This window comes from Argentina anserina, chromosome 5 (genome assembly GCF_933775445.1).
Source record: "Argentina anserina chromosome 5, drPotAnse1.1, whole genome shotgun sequence".
Lineage (NCBI taxonomy): Eukaryota > Viridiplantae > Streptophyta > Magnoliopsida > Rosales > Rosaceae > Argentina > Argentina anserina.
Window position 1 is genome coordinate 11,686,890 of NC_065876.1, and position 16,827 is coordinate 11,703,716.

The 16,827-nt window shown below is 37.4% G+C and overlaps 1 protein-coding gene across 1 annotated transcript in view; it reads right to left on the minus strand.

Moving 5' to 3' along the window:
- Positions 1–1,768: 1,768 nt before the first annotated feature.
- LOC126794616 (uncharacterized) overlaps positions 1,769–16,827 on the minus strand; it is a 33,732-nt gene continuing 18,673 nt past the window's right edge. Inside the window, exons 37-63 of the mRNA XM_050521373.1 lie at positions 16,411–16,746; positions 14,965–15,811; positions 14,302–14,465; positions 13,797–13,959; positions 13,430–13,699; positions 13,073–13,267; positions 12,383–12,425; positions 11,686–11,810; positions 11,053–11,550; positions 10,045–10,812; positions 9,873–9,946; positions 9,435–9,783; positions 9,260–9,358; positions 9,025–9,180; positions 8,278–8,459; positions 7,666–8,184; positions 6,984–7,161; positions 6,742–6,878; positions 6,032–6,158; positions 5,515–5,736; positions 5,075–5,434; positions 4,578–4,736; positions 4,181–4,465; positions 3,892–4,107; positions 3,707–3,759; positions 3,036–3,144; positions 1,769–2,432 (exon numbers count right to left, since the gene is read on the minus strand). Coding sequence (XP_050377330.1) covers positions 2,085–2,432; positions 3,036–3,144; positions 3,707–3,759; positions 3,892–4,107; positions 4,181–4,465; positions 4,578–4,736; positions 5,075–5,434; positions 5,515–5,736; positions 6,032–6,158; positions 6,742–6,878; positions 6,984–7,161; positions 7,666–8,184; positions 8,278–8,459; positions 9,025–9,180; positions 9,260–9,358; positions 9,435–9,783; positions 9,873–9,946; positions 10,045–10,812; positions 11,053–11,550; positions 11,686–11,810; positions 12,383–12,425; positions 13,073–13,267; positions 13,430–13,699; positions 13,797–13,959; positions 14,302–14,465; positions 14,965–15,811; positions 16,411–16,746 — 6,982 coding nt within the window. The 3' untranslated portion in view covers positions 1,769–2,084. The remainder of the gene's footprint in view (positions 2,433–3,035; positions 3,145–3,706; positions 3,760–3,891; positions 4,108–4,180; positions 4,466–4,577; positions 4,737–5,074; positions 5,435–5,514; positions 5,737–6,031; positions 6,159–6,741; positions 6,879–6,983; positions 7,162–7,665; positions 8,185–8,277; positions 8,460–9,024; positions 9,181–9,259; positions 9,359–9,434; positions 9,784–9,872; positions 9,947–10,044; positions 10,813–11,052; positions 11,551–11,685; positions 11,811–12,382; positions 12,426–13,072; positions 13,268–13,429; positions 13,700–13,796; positions 13,960–14,301; positions 14,466–14,964; positions 15,812–16,410; positions 16,747–16,827) is intronic.

Sequence of the window (16,827 nt, forward strand, 5' to 3'; positions counted from 1 at the left end):
TTTATATAAGATTTCTTGAGCAATCATAATGTTGTCAGAGATATGCCTTCCTGGAATAAAGCTAACCTGATTAGGGCTAATCCATTTTCCCAACTTAGGTCTAATTCTATCAACAATGATATCTTATTTCTTCTCCTCCGAACCACAATGGTTAGGTGAAAAAAAATTAGTATTTCTATCACCATCTTTTAACCATTTGTCCCTTGATTTCTGCTTCCAAAACAGAGGTTCAGCATCTCTAATTTTTTCATACTTGGCAATTAACCCCTTCTCAAGAACGTGAAGAAAAGTATTATTACCTCTAGCTAAACACTTCTGGATCCCACAAATTCTAGCTAAAAGAGTTCTTTTCTGCTTAAAAATATTACCAAAGTCATCAACATCTGCAGGGCAAGGAATATGAACCACAGAGGGGCATTTATCCTTGGCATGCCCATAACAACCGCACTCAAAGCAAATTAGGGAAATACCTTGATAAATGACATTGTAGCTCGAGCCCATAGAGGAAGGGGGAGGATTGGGTACAGATGAATCAAGCTCTTTCACCCGCAGAGCCTCCATATCAGAAGCAATATCCCACCACATTTATAATGTTTTCGCTGCAAATTAATAGAGGCCATACCTCCGCCACTTCCACTAGAAAGGGCGGAGAAAGTGAAGATTGAGAGACACAGTAAAGCAGAATGCATCAACTCGATGTTGTGTTATCAACTCGATTCAGGGAGGCTTCCAGTTGACTCAAGGCTTGTATTCAAACTAGCAGCTTCCCCAACGAATTGATGGCAAGAAACTCTCTGCTAGCTTCACCTTAATTAAGGAACCTTGCAACTCAGCAACAACCAACAGATTAACTGAAAGATTTGCTCCACGTAAAGAGGACGGAATCCCAAGCCAAGAGAAGCCAAACCAGTTCAGCAGTCCCAACGTCGAAGAACACAAACCCATAAATTGAAGTTCGTCAAAACTTCACCAAATCGATAAACTAAGGACACAAACATGTAAAGCACGGAGTGATGAGAATCGATACCAGGAACAACCGAATCGGTGGCCATAGGAGTCGGAAAATGCTACGAACTCACCGGAATGCGACTGCTTCTCCTTCTCGTTTCTCTCTTATCCCTTGGAGATAGAACAAGCCGTTGCAGCAGGGAGGACGATGACAAGGAGGCGAACACGGCGGGACTGGTGCACTAGCCGGAGATGGCCTGGCGACGGCGGAGTTGCGACATAAAGATGGAATATAGTTTTTGTGAGAGATGAAAACTGTACATCTTTACATTATGTAATTATTGTAATACAATTTCGGTAACTGAGCTAGTTTAAACTCAAGATGAATATACAACTGCTATAATGTAATTTCATTTATTAAAGTTATTTTATAGTTGTTAGCGGATTTAACATTTAAGGTCGTTACAAATCTATTGCATAATCGAATGCCAGTATCCCTGTTTGTTGCATTCTTGGTGTTGGTAATCCTGAATCCTGTTATTAAGATTTCCATTAGGCTTGACAGTGCATTGCAATTCTTTTTCAGGCCAACCGCACGAGCTATCAATGGCTTTATGCAGCCGTGCCCGCTTTACAAGGAGCAGTAACATGACTAACATGACCATCATCATTGGTCTCAATCGAAATGAAAGGCTAAAGGCACAGCTGCGTTGCAATGCGATGAAAATACACCGGGGAAAGACGCAGACTAAGTATATACGAAACATTATATAAACTATCAAACAGAGAGGAAGAGATGAAAAAAAAAAAGCACAAGGAAAACGCCACACAAGCATTTCCTGGGATCCTTTCCCACTTTCATCCCATATACAAATATAGCAGTGACATTCATTCTTTCTAAATGTGCATGAACACTTTGGAAGATTGAAACAAACAGCCAAAACTAGAACTTTAATTTGAGACTACTTACAAGTATCATATACTTTAATTTGAGACTACTTACAAGTATCATATACAAGTTCCTATGTGTTATGCCCTGTGTATCTAATTGCAAACTGCACCCAAAACTGTGATGAGAGACATCCTACACACTACTATGGAAAAGAAATGGAGAAAGGTCTTTATAACCCATTATGTTAGTGCTCTTTCAATGACTGCAATAGGGCCTGAGGATCATCAAGAATTCTCAAAGGTTTCCAATCAGATTCTTCCTTGCTTTGTCTTAATGCCACAAAGTGAAGAGCTTCACTGTGGACTTGATAAATGTGACACGCCCATGGATAAGAATCTGGAGCTGACCAAACCTTTTGCTCTTCAAATTCAGTCTGCTCAGCAAGTGATAAAGCCACACAGTGAACCAAATTGGGTTCTGGCTCAGCAAAACCAGCCACAGCTATGCATCCAGGAGATACAAATCCTTCTGGAGCTCTAGGGTGCCAAATAGATACTGATGTCGCATAGTCATCCAAGCAATTTCTCCATACCTACACATTCAGATCAACCATTATCAGAAATCTTTTTAGCCAAATACGAGTTTCATACATAATCATGAAAGCTATCACTCACTGGAGTAAAGTATCAATGATGCAGATGACGGGTTCATGATTATAAGGTTTGTATGGAGTTCAAATATGAGTAAACTTCTTACATGTAACATTTACAATATCCCCTAATTGCATAAATATTGTTGTTCTAAGAAATAAAGTGGTATCTTAAATAAAATAATAATAAATAAAGTGGTGTTAAAAACATTCCACAGATGACTAAACATATGAACCAAAAAACAATACAACCTGCTAAATATGTTAATACTCAAGACACCAATTTATATGAGGATATATATATATAGTATTGATCATAAATTGCTACAGTTTACAACACAGCACAACAACCACTTAAATACACGCATTGATTATTGAATTGATTTGCTCTCACCTTGTAGTATAATATGAGAGATGCCATATTACAGTTATTAATAATTGATGCAGAAGACTTCAATGTCCAAAAAAAAAACAGATGTAGAGACTTCAAAGTTCTAAACCAACCTAATGAGTTAATAATCTAGTCAATAATTATAAGTTACTTACCAGGTCGTATCCAACGGGATGTGCAAACAACCTGTCAATTTTACGGTAAACTGCCGCAACGTTTGGAGGATGGCTGCCAATGTGAGCAATATCTCCAATGGAGACATACCTGAAGGAAAACACACCAGTATTATTTTCCACCTGAACTGCATAACTCCCCTGACAAACTTAAATTAGCATACAGATTAGATAAGGTTCTACTTTCTTGCTTGGCAGAGTATTTCTTAATTTTTTTCCTTATTTGTAATGCAATACAGAAAAGGAAGAAAGAAAATAATAACAAGAGAGCAGCAAATGCCATTGTTATCTTTTAATTATTTTGTAGTATTTTGTCCTTTAAGTTGGATGCCATGGGGTGGCTGCGGAGATAGATTAAACCTTGATCTTAAGGTATTGTGCTATAAAGTATAAACAATCCTTAGCAAAGTACCCAGAGTCAAAATTAAAAGAGGCGAGCCTTGCAAAAACCAACTTTGAATATAGCAATAAAAAATAAATACATAAATATGGAAAATACACTTGGAACTTGATGCTCTGGCCACAACAAATTCACAAGAACGTAAGTAAAACAATTTCAATACATGGCAAAAAGCAATAACAGAACAAAATGCAAGACTATCTAGGAAATAGTAATGATAAGTGGTATGTGGGTGAGATAAGCTCATAATTACCCGTCGGGGCAAATGGGTCTCCAAATGCTGCATAATCCAGCATCTTCCAAAACCTAACAATATGAAATATTGTTTCATCTTTAAAGTGAGATAAAAAATAACAGAAAATCAAATTGTCCAATCTTCCAGATAACAGTAGAGATTTCAAGGACGGAGCAACTAAAGCACATAAATACTAAGAGCACCTGCTTTTTGCACAATGTGCATCGACCTCTGGATTCTTGTTCACTGCTCCAAATTTTTGAAAAGTTGATGCTGTGTTTAACAAATCTTCTACCTTCTGATGAAGAACTGTATGATGGGAGCTCTCTCAGCCTAGTCACTGCTTTGTTCAGTGTACGTTTTTCTCTCCCATCAGCTTCAGACCAAGCAAAATACACATGTCGCTGACTTGATGGAACCTACAATTTAAGTCATTGTTAGGGTTTTATGTACGCTCTCTTGATGGAAATAATGTTTCTGCACAGTATTGACCTTCAACATTAGGCTTTTCATGGCAGACTGGTATGCTTTCCACATCTTACATACGGTAGAACAGATCCTAACAGCTTGGGGTTCCCTCCCCTCTAGTTCTTCTTCAACACTGCACTTTATGACCTGAACAAAATTCTCTGATCTCCTAAAATTTTTGAGGTGAAGGATCAAGTGAGATGGCTGATTTTGACCTGCCCTAGCCAACTCCACTGACATAAGCTCTTCCCAAGGAACATCCCACATGATCTTGCACGGTTTCCTGTCCATTTTGTCTGGAGCCAAACACTAGGGAGCAAATAAAAATAATTGAGTTTCATGCAGAAAGACAATTTACAAACTATAACTCCAATATAAACAATGATAAACTATATGCTACAGACAACAATGCTCTGTTAACCTGAAGCAACATCACTCGCTTATTGGTCACTACAACAATTCGCTGGTAGGGCACAATATAGTGCTCTTCATAGTAATCAGACCGAGCAAACTTCGAGGGCTCCTTAAATAGTTCAGTACAACCGAAGTGCCGCTGTGCTTCTGCAAGGTATAAAATCATCTACGACAAATGGAAAAGGAAATCGACATTAATATTGTATTCCATAAATGTGTAATAAAAAAGGTAAAAAGGTACAAAGTAACGGACTTATTATACATGCATACGAAGTAACAGACTTATCAGATTTTAATAATATACATGCATTTGAAACATGTCAACAATGTTAAGCTTACAACTAACAAAGACAACAAATTCTAGGATTATAAAGAGAAACTAAATCCTACTTTATAGCCATAAAAATTTACAGGTCCCTGTAGTTTCAAAACTTGGTTTTCTATGTATTATTTATGTTGAAAAAGTTTCCAATTTTCCAGCCTTGCGAAAGTCATAGAAATTACCTGCCCAACTGCTTCTCTCTCAGAATATTCTCTAAGTATACCATTGGCACGGATTGCCCGTGGGTTTCTAATTCTCTGAAATGTGGTCTTGCTATTGAAGGCCTCAAGGCATTTCGAACAACTTGCTCCAATACCATCGACAGTCAATGAGAAAAAATCCAATGCCCCACTCACTGGTTGCACAATAACTCCCAGGAATGCACGTCCAAGCCCGTGAACAAGTCCTGAAAGACCATTCTGCCTTGCACTCTCAACTGGCTTTTTCACTACTCCAGATACCCCAAAAGCAACACCTTGCACAAATGCTTCTGTGCCTTGAATGATTCCATCACCCACCCCCGTAATTCTCCTCGAAAATACCTGACAAAGGTTAAATTCAGTCTTCAAGAAAACACTATTGCAGTTCTGTTTTTTCTATTCAGTTGCTATGAAATCTTTACCTGTTTTGACCGGAGGTTCGTGAACTGCCCATCAGTTGAGAGCTCAGCAAACCCTTTACTAAGAGACGCCAATGTTGAACTTGTCATACCAAGAACATCAACCGAAAATAACAGATGTAAAGGGTTATGGATCATGTCTCTCCAAACACGGTTACCAATGGCAGAGACAATGGAACTCCTCCGCATGAATCTGTCTTTGTGCATTACCCTTCTCAGATGCACCTAATGAGATATCAGTTACAGATGAGAAGGAGCTCAACAAAAAAAAAATGCTATCAACATAAAGTTACATTCTCGTGATGATCTGAATATGTACGTGCTGATGTTCAATATCACCTTGGCCCTAAATATTGATGCAGATATACAGATCCTAATGGAACTTCTGTGAAGAATATCCTCGAAGAGTTCAAATCAGTAGACTCATAACAGTAGGATGTCTAGTAACCCATAACAACTCCAATATGAAAAATAATATTGGGCTCTTGAATAAATATATAAGAATATTTAGACAGCTGACCTGAATCTTGAATGCATTTCCAATTGCTGATAGTATTGGGCTCCATACCCCTAGAACACCATGAGGTCTCTGAGCTGGTGCTGTTTCCAGTGCCACCTTTAGCCTAATTTCTGAAATGTCTACTAGGCTGAAAAATCAGACAGGAAGGAAAGATAGAAAAGGTTATGATTTGGGAATGAAGCCGAAAAATTTTCTCATAGAAGAAAACAACAATATCATTAGTTCACTACCACCTCCATACACTATTTAGTAGATTTGAGAAACCCAGTAGCTGGTGAGCAGATAGCACAAAGAATTAGGAACATGATGATCGTATAAAGTCTGGGTTTCATATGGGTCATGTTAGAAAGTGTAAAGAAGAAGCAAACATTGCATGTCCCCCCGAAACCGGGACAAGTTAATTGAAAAGGAAAATAAAGAACTTGTATATTCACCTGCATCAGTGTTCACCAACTTGCAAGCAAACAATAAATATATGTATATACATGATTTTACACACCAATTACATATGAAGAGATATATATTTATCAGTAAAGGGTCATGTGCTATACAACTATTCAGTATCTTCTAGATAAACTACAAACCTACCTCAACAAATTAACAATTTGCATTTCTAGCAATTAACCGAAGGAAAATGAGTCACATAAAATCTATGCAGGCACACTGAAAGAATGCAAGTTTTCTGTAAACAAGCGGAAATTGGGACTTACTCAATGCGTATTTCTGGATCAACTCCTGCAACACTAGAACTTTTAGGCATACGATCTAATTGTAGTTTATTGTACAGATCCACCAAAGCCCAAATTATTGGTTCATGAATATTAAGCCTCCAACACTTATCAGTTACCTATCATGGGACCAAGAACTTTGGTAAGAGCTAAGAAAATCACTTCTGTGCTTACAATGAAACAAAGTATGTTCATTGTTCGGTCATAGTGTTGAGAAGCATTACCCGGATATAAATATAAGGGTAGACCTGGATGCCATCAGTATTTTCATTACGCATTGTTATAGTCATCTTGAAAACTGGATGATGCATATCAGAATCCAGTTCAGGAGCCAACAACACTGGCATCAGTGCTAGAGGGAGCTGGTTGTCCAGCTGCATGTGGCCCAGTATGAGCTTAAACCTGAAAGGATGACAAATGTTCTTATCTCACAAACATGTTACATCGGTATTACAAAAGAGGAGAAAATGATTTCATCATATTGAAATTCAGTAGATGAGAATATGCTGTTACCTTAAGAATATTCAACAAATGTGTCTCAATTCATAAATATGTTGTACTATTATCTCTTTATTAGTTTTAATAAGATGATAATACTTGATCAATTCAGTGGTAAGCTGGTGGTATACTTTTCTCAAAAAAAAAAAAATCAACATGCAACGCTCAATCATCCTTCTACACTGAAATTAATTAGAATGCTGTGATGATGGTTAAAATGGCCAATTGTCCAACAATTATGCTAACTTGATCTAACTAATCATTCATGAAAAATTAGGTTGAAATGGCCTATAACAACGTACATGGACAATTATGACAAAAAAACGTCTATGGACAGTATGTTATCATAACAATGGGATTTTAAGACATGAGAAAAATGGCGCTAATATCAGAAGGTGCTGGTCTTACCTGCTCGTCATTCCACCATCGTAGCCCGTTGAATATGAAAGAAATACCCTCTCAAAATAGAAGTAGGAGACCTCCTTTGGCCTATGGTCTATAATTGAAAGCCCTACAACTCCAAGCTCAATTATAAGCTCAAGAGGTGAGGCACCCTTATTCTGATTCATACTCTGCAGGTTAGAATGTCCCCAATCCCCAGTAAGCTGCAGAGATCCAACATGTTCAGGCAAACTTGCATCTATAGTTCTGGTGTCACTGAACCTTCCTATCCTGATATCACCAATTTCTACAACATGAAACTGCAATCCTAATTCTTCAGAAGAAAATATCTCCGTTCTATCCAAATCAAGTTCCCAAACTCCAGTGGAGAGGTCATTCTCGACCTTAGCCTCTATAAATCTTTGGCCATATGGGTCTTCCCAAGCAAAATTTGTTGTTGAGAAAGGGTTTAGAGGAACCCATGCGTCTTCACCAAATCTAGATTGGCGTATGTTAATTGTTTTGCTGACAGTTCGGTTCTCGATTCTGCTCAGGAAATCAAATGATGGGCTGGTAAATTTACGTATATATTCATTCACATATGCAAGCAAAGCATAAAAGGTATGAATAACTAACTACCTGATAGGACCATTAGATGATCCAAGGCGGAATACAATGATGAAACGTGAGCCTTCTTCATATCCCCGAATTTCTGTTCTCAAAAATGTTCGAGTACCATCATGCCTCCTTAAAACTAGAGAGATTGTGTCCTCTTTCATAATTTGAATAGGAAATGACCAGTTGGTGTCTTTTAATCGAACCTAAAGCCGGAACAGAAAAAAAAATACTATCAAAGTTGGTCCCAGTATTAGGAGAAAAAAAGAAGATTACAGCAATGTTTTAAATTTTTTTAATGCAAAAAAAAAAGAGAAGAAAAGAAAAGAAAACAAAGATATACGACTGACAGAATGGGAGTCTTACAGTAGGAAGGAATCACAACTATACTTGTTAGTGTAGTATGTAAAGTAGATTTAGTACGATCCATAACCACTTATCCTATGTAATCTAAAAGCCCTAACATTGCAAACAATGTTAACCACACACATATTAGAAACGAAACAATAAATACTTGTCTATTTGATACACAAGGGCTTGCGAACTTGAAGGGAAATTGCATATTTTAGTTGGATTTGAAGTAAACCTATTAATCCTGGCTATAAAGTAAACCAATATAATTCCTTACTGTTGTAAAGTTGCTTGACCTTAAAACACCAAGTTAAGGAAACATTCAAGACTACAAGCCCAGTAAATACTAATATGTTTTGTTTTAAGTACTCATTTAAAAATGCATAAATTGAAAAATAGTTATACAACAACATACACTACCTGAAGTTTATTTGTTCCATCTGACACGCGGTATACAAATGATATTCTTGAATCACATGGACGAAGGACTTTTGGTTCATCCTCGCTGCATAACTTAATATATACATCACAACCAAGTCTGTTGGTGAAGGTCATATATGGCCGGACAGATATAACCTGAAAAGAGTGAAAACTAAAAAGGTAAACATGCGATTCAACATTTAAGATAATCCATCCTGTACTCATAAATATATACCTTTGTAGGAACAGATTGATACAAGCATGGTTTTGTGGTAACAAAAAGCTGCATGCAATTGCCTTCGCCATCATAACCTAGGACATCCAATGATCCATCCTAAAACAGGGAAATAGAGAATTTCAAGACTCATCCCAATGCAATTATGTTCAATGAATTTCATACTGAGATATACCATATCACCAAGGGGAGAAAGATCTTTAACAGGTCCGAACTGCTTGTTGCCAGATTCTTCAATCGACACAGAAAGGCCCAGCATTTTAAAATTCAAAGCTGAAGCAATTGTATGGCCTTCATATATTTCCTCTTCACTTACTTCCTCAAGAAGAATTTCATTATTCTCTTTAGACTGAAATAAACCACCTCTCTTCCAGGTTTGTTTCTTCCCTTCTATATCTATAAGCCTGAATGTGAGAGGAGGACACCGAGCAATTGAAAACCAATAAGGAGCATAGAGTCTAATGATCTTAGCATGCAGTGGGTGCTCTTCAACGGAATTCTTCTCAAGAATAATTTGAACAATCCTGCATTCACAAAATAAAGAAACTATGGAGCGGGTATTCCATATACAAATGAAAAGGCCACAGACCGAGTAGGCATAGTAGGGCTTTACCTTCCAGATATCGAACTTCTTAAGTTTATGGTTTTTGATGGAACATCATGAGGATGGGACAAAAGTACAGCTTCCTACAAAGACAACAGAAGGATCAGACTAGCTAACGTTATATGCGAAGAAACACAAGTACAGGAGTAAAATGACAAGGATAGTGGCAACTAGAACTCACATGTATGGGCAACCATCCTCTTTGTGGAAGCAGTGAAAAGTATAAAGGTTTTCTTATGTTGGCACTAAAGACATTCACAGTCTTTCCTGGAGAAAACACTCCTCTGGAGCGGGCAACAAATCCACCATTTTCTTGCATCTCAAGAACAGAAAACTCAGCTGCAAGGGGAAGAAAATTGGAGATAGATAAAGGGGATTTAACCACAAGATTCCAATCCTGGATAGAATCAGAATGAATGTCTTTCGCAATTTCTGTTGCTTGTATACTCATGCAAAACCACAATTTGTGGGGAACACTTGAAGAAGTACTAGTTATCTGCGAACAATATAATAGTTTCTCTGACTCAGTGAGCGCCGATACACTAATCTCAGGACATACTTTTGACGAACCAGATTCTTCTGCTTGTTCAGATTCATCCACCACTGAACTCCAAGAATACTCATCATGAACGCCAAGATTAGAAGGCTTTAAACGCAAGACATACAATCCAGATTGGGTTATGCCATATAGAGGAAGGGGTGTGGTATCTCCAGGTTTCAAAGTTCCAACAAAAAATTCCTGATTTGTAGTACTTTGTTTCCTATTCCTAATCCATCTCCTCTGTCTTGCATAGTTCACAAATCGTAAGGGATCAAAGCTCTCGGGCCATTTTAGACTTGCAACATCTGGGGCATAGACCCAACCATCAGCAGTGTCGATAGATGCTGTATCCAAATGCCAATCATCGACCCATTCCCAGCCTGGTGGTAGCTCAATTGTTGAAAATTCCTATATTATTGACAGTAGTCAGAAAGAGTTTAACAGCTCAAAATTATCATAGTGAAAAAGAAATTATCAGAAAAGAAAATGGTGTTTGAACATATTAGAAAAGAAATTATCATAAAAAGTTCAAAAGTTTCCTAAACAAATGTATATAAAGCTGATGTGACCTATTGAATAATGTTAAATAAAAACACCCTTATAATCACTGCCAATACATATCAAGATCAACTTGTACTAGAATAATACCTGATGGGATCCTCCACTTTCAATTATATCTTGGCTTGGTTCCATGGAGCCAACCCAGCCAGTGGACGGGCTGTATCTTTCAGTTTCAAGGAACTCATCTGTCTGAAAACTGTTGCTATGGGTCTGTAAACCCTCGGGAGTACTTGCATTTTCTGTTAAACTCGCATTCTCGATAGAAACTCTCGGTACAAGACACAAATCCAGCACGAAATCGGTACTGTTACGTACTGAAACAAGAGACCTAATATTCACATATCTATTGCCATCCTTTACACGTACTTCACTTGCAACAACATCATTGCCTAACCGCCAACAAGCAGCTGAGGCAGCATAGTTTAGCCGTACAGTGGTCCAAGGTCCTTCCCTTCTAGGACTGATTTGAATAAATCCAGATTTGGTGTTACTGTTATCATATTGATCACTTATCTCTCCTTCAGATTTTGGTGACAGCAATACAGCACATCTGACTTTCCCACCTAACTTCTTATAGTTATCATCCTGAAACACATTTGACACATAAAAGGTGGCAAATCAACTTGACAGTAAAAACTACAGTTTGACCATACCAAATAGATTTTCAGAGAGAGAGAGAGAGAGAGAGAGAGGAGGAGGAGAAGGGGGGGGTGTGTTTACCATAGACTCTGCTGAGGACAATTCAATAGTTGTCCACTTCTTCACATGATCATATGGATATGAATCATCATTTAAATTCCCCAAAATCTGCTTTAGAGGGGCTGAATAAAATCCTAAAGGGAGCCCTGATAATAATAAACATGAAAAGCAAATGAATGTTACCCAAAAGAGAGTTTGATATAACGAAGAGAAAGAATGCACACCTGTACTCATAAGTCCCTTTGCCATCAGAGGATTTTTTAAGAACAAATAAATACATAACAATAACCACATGTGATGCATATACATTCTTTATAGATTTCCAGTCACGAATAACAACAGGAAGTTTAACACGGTAAAGGAGTCTATTGTTAAATCACGGTTATACAATCATTTTTCATTGTACTGAACAGACTTGCATCATGCACTTGTGACGCACATACTTCAATGAGGGTATTGTAGACAGTACCAATTTGATGGAGTATTAGATACAAAGAAAGAATGCAGGGTGAGTGAAACTAGTTAGTTCAGATATGAGTATGTTAATTAGTAACCCTTAAAAAAGGACACGGTTGACTTGTTTTATGACCTCTAGCAAAGACATTTTTGAAATATTTATGCTCTGCATGCGATAATTACTTTGAGAGATGGTTTATTATCGTATGTGGACTTGAAAGGTTGCATATAAAAAAAAAAACAACATACATATTATAAATACCTTTCCCCATGTCTGTCACAATGATCTCAACGGAATAGTAGTCCTGCGCAAACAAGCATAGAATATCTTCAGGTGGTCACAAAGTGGTACCACAGAAAATGATGGTAATATATTTCACTGGAAGTAAGCACTAAACAATAAAAATGTAATATAATTAACAGGTGAACTCATCTTGTGGGTGAAAAAAAAAACAATCAAAATAAACGAAACCATAACCTGAAGTCATGAGTAAATTAGTACACAATACAGTATAATTATTACTACTACATAAACAATACTTCAGATTACTATTCAAAATCTGAACATATATATTAACGTGAACTTCAGTACGTGAAGTTTAGATCACAGCCTGCATAACCAAGTGACAAGAACGAAACTTGGTTTGCAAAATGCAACGCTTCATAAATTTGTTTGCCTAAAATCACAAGGTGCAGTCGTCATTGATTATCTCTGAATGAAATCAGATTATGAGTGAACAGATGTCAGGCATGAGAAATTTAGCACTGATCGATTAGAAAGGTACTAAAGAACTGCTAAACGAGGCACAGATCTTGTACACAAAGTCACCAAGAAACTCAAAATCCATCAATTATCTCTACATTAGATTACTATTTTTTGCGAAAAAAGCAGGTATGAAAACAGAGAACTGATCTAATTGAAAAAGATGCTTCCGAAAAGTAGGATACATACTGGAGAGTCAACTTTGAAGAAAAATAATTCATTCCATTTGACAAACTCAAGCTCTGCAGATACGTGACTTGAGCTGCTTCCACATGTGCGTGCGCTTTGTTGGTGAATCAGTGTTTCGCCAAGGAGACTCCGGTCAGGAATGAGACGGATTGCTAAGGTATAATGGGGAGATGTCAACCCTCTAACCCGTGGGAACTGCAGGGCAAATAGAGTTTACATGGGCAGGATCAGGGAGAACATTTTCTCAGTATTAACACAGCCAAATAATCTCCAGAAATTTATTTTTGACATATAAAATAAAAGGCAAGGTGTTCAGAATCAAAAGGCAGTTTACTTGACCAAAGTAAAAGTACGTACCTGCCCATCCACTATGATGAAAGTCACCATTGTTCTAATTTTGTGGAAAAGTTTCCCTTTCAAATGAGAGTCCAACATATTCTTGGAAACAGGAACTTTTACAGGCCTCACATCTCCAGATGACATCTTGATTATGTTTGTAAGTCCTCTCAACTCAGTAGCTCGAATAAAGATATCCTGACCTAGCTTGTTTTGTGGTATTATATCATAGTTCCTCCTGTGATGGATGTCAATAACAAGTCCTTCCCCGTCTGTTGCAGAGAATGCTTCCTGTTTAATTTAGAGAAAAACAGTAGCAAAGAAAACATATAGACATAAGCTATGGCCATAAATGCACAAGAATCAATATGAAAACTGAAAAATTTACCCTTTTTTTATGATGCTGGGGGACATGAACAAGACTGTTCCAGCTTGCATAAGCTTGAATTATCATATTAGCGTTGGACACAGAAATGTTCAAGTTCAGATCCCTAGTCGATGTAAGGCGTAACTGAGATGGTGCACTTGGTGCAGTCAGATCATATTGGTATCTGTAAGTATCAATAAATTAGGTCATAAACTAGACGTGATTAATAAAATATAAAATACAATAAGGCATGGCATTAAAAAGTGAGAAAGATAAAAGCATCAGACTGACAAAACAAGTGTCCAAAGACCAAAGTTTAATCAATTTTTGCAAACATTACTGAAGGCCGACTTTTATTTGATCTAAGCTACAGTTGGTTGACTCTTATTGATGCAGTGTTTTGGTTTAGAAATTTGATACTACACATTACTAGGAAAGAGATACATAGAGCCCAACTACTGATCAAACCACTAAATATCGGTCCCACTTATAAATCCCTGTGATTTGACAAAGAGTACAACATTACCTTAGGAAACCATCCACCGGCTCAATAAGAGGCTCCCAAACCTCATACTTATCATTATAAGATCTAGCAGCCAAAGAGAAGCTCACAGTCGAATTCAAGTTGTCTGTCCTTCCATGCATACTGAACCTGATTCCACTTAAAGACAAATTACACAAAGGAACCATCTGCAATAGCATATCAGGAATAATCATGAGAGTTAACCAAAATCAAGTCCCATAATTAGTGTAACAGAATTCTTCTGAAGATTAAGCTTATGCACATATATATTGTGTTATTTTCAAAAGTATACTCTATAGAACACACAATCTGATAGAGATTGCAAACTTTTCTATTTTTTTTCTTTTTACGAATACATGCAATGCTTGAACAAGACAAACTCAATTCTAGCAACAGTATATGTATAACGCCTGGATAAGAAATCCACCACATATGGACAAGAAATCAATGATATCTCTTGGTATTACAGGACATATAAATCATTAGAAAAAAAAAGTAATAATAATTAGTTTTCGAAAGCAGAGTAATTGCAGAATATTCCCTCTAAATGCAAAGTCCTCACAGAGAATAACAACAGAACAAACCAATTTAGACTGCACATTAAAAAGTTGGTGGAACTCTTTGCTAATGATTCTATATAATACTGTTAGGAGTAGAAACTTTTACCAAGCCACCATAGTCATCAAAAAGTGCTGCAGAAAACGTTCTAATTTCCGCATCAATTACAGTATCATCTGAACTGGTGGGTACATTTGAATCGGCCAGCCTTAAAGCAAACCTTTTTGGAGGCTTTTTCAAACCACCACGAACTAGAAAGGTACTCAACTCATTGCCAACTGCCCATATACTGAATGAATCTTTTGTAAGCTTGGCATCAGATGTATCCCATATACTCTCCTCTGAAAATTCATCTCCAGTTACCAAATCACTACGAATGCATCGGAAAGAGCTGAAATCAGACTGTTTAGGTGTCCCCTTACATGCGATACAACCAAGGGCAACAAAGCCTGGAGGAGCTTGAGGAAGCCAAAAGGACACACTCTCCATTCCTCTCTGTTTTCTAATTTGCCTTACAATTTGGTAATCAAGAGGGGATTTGAAAAGCTCTTCATCTTCAGTATCATGAAGAACAATGCAGGTATTTGGAGGCTCATACCCTTTCACTGCAATGTCACCAAAGTATACCATTCCCGGGGGAACAACTGGACGCCATATAGATAGCCTTTTTGTTGAATTTGAGCCTTGATTCCACCATATCAAATGAAAAGTAGCAACAGCTTCACATCGGTGACCAGAGCTTACTATTTCTGATCTTTCCGACTGCACATTGTGGCTTTCAGCAGAATTCTGAGCATTTAAACTATTGGATGATTTTGCCGAGGCTTCAGGAAATCCAAATATGACGTGACGCAAATCATATGCTCCACCGGTGATGCTAGAAGTATTAAGATCTGCTGGCAAAAAGGTCCCAACAGAGTTATCTACACGCCAGAATGCTAAACTTGACTGATGTCTGCAATGTAAAATGAAATCGAACTCAAATTTCCGACATCTCTAGTCAAGGTAAAGGTGTGGAAAAGAAGCAAGCACCCAGTATATCATCCATACAATAAAATGAAAACATCTCCTAGCATTATTGGCTCCATGGAACCTAAAATATAAATTTTATAGCACGTTCACAACAGTTAAATATTTCCAGATCTTGACAGCTTCACCGATATATCAAGCCTAGAACATATAGTCCAGTAGCCCAACATATAACTAAATTCAACTTTTTTGGGTGGAAAAGAAAGAGCTTTTTACTGACTATATAAAGCGTATGATACAAAGAAGTCGGCAACAAGTCACATAAGAAAGAGAGACAGTTTGGCCAACAGAACAAGACATTCAACGTACACTTAAACATAGTGGACCGAATAACTGAATCCTATTTGATAGCTATAAAATGATTCTGACATTTGATGGATAAACATAGTCCACCAACCCTAATTAAAATCCAGTCAAATTTAGTATTTATTTGAATTTGTATGTAGGTATGGTCCATTAAAAGGAAATAAAAAATCAGGACTTTAAGAAAGTAACTAGTTTCAAAAAAAAAAAAAAAAGACATACTGATCATTGGTGTTAATTGCAATGCAATCCCTTAGGGAACAAGGAGAAACCAATGAAGCCGAGATACAAAAAGCAGAAGATAATGGCGGTTGTGCTCTTCCGGGACAAACCACACAGCCCAACGCAACATATCCAGCAGGCGCTTCAGGAAACCAAATGGAGCAGCTACTTTCATCAGAAAGGATACCATTTGGTGTTGTATCTAAATCATTTACACCACGAGAAGACGACTCAGTGGAAGGTAAAGGTGGCCAAATTAATTTGAAAGATAGGGGCTTCTTGACTCTGGAGAAACTGGTATTTACAGCAAGAACTGTCTTTGTAGGAGGCTTGTCCCTGAAATAAGATCCAAGGTATATCAAATATTTCCAGAAAAGAAACACTCTTCTTATAGTAAATATTAGATCACCATGAGGC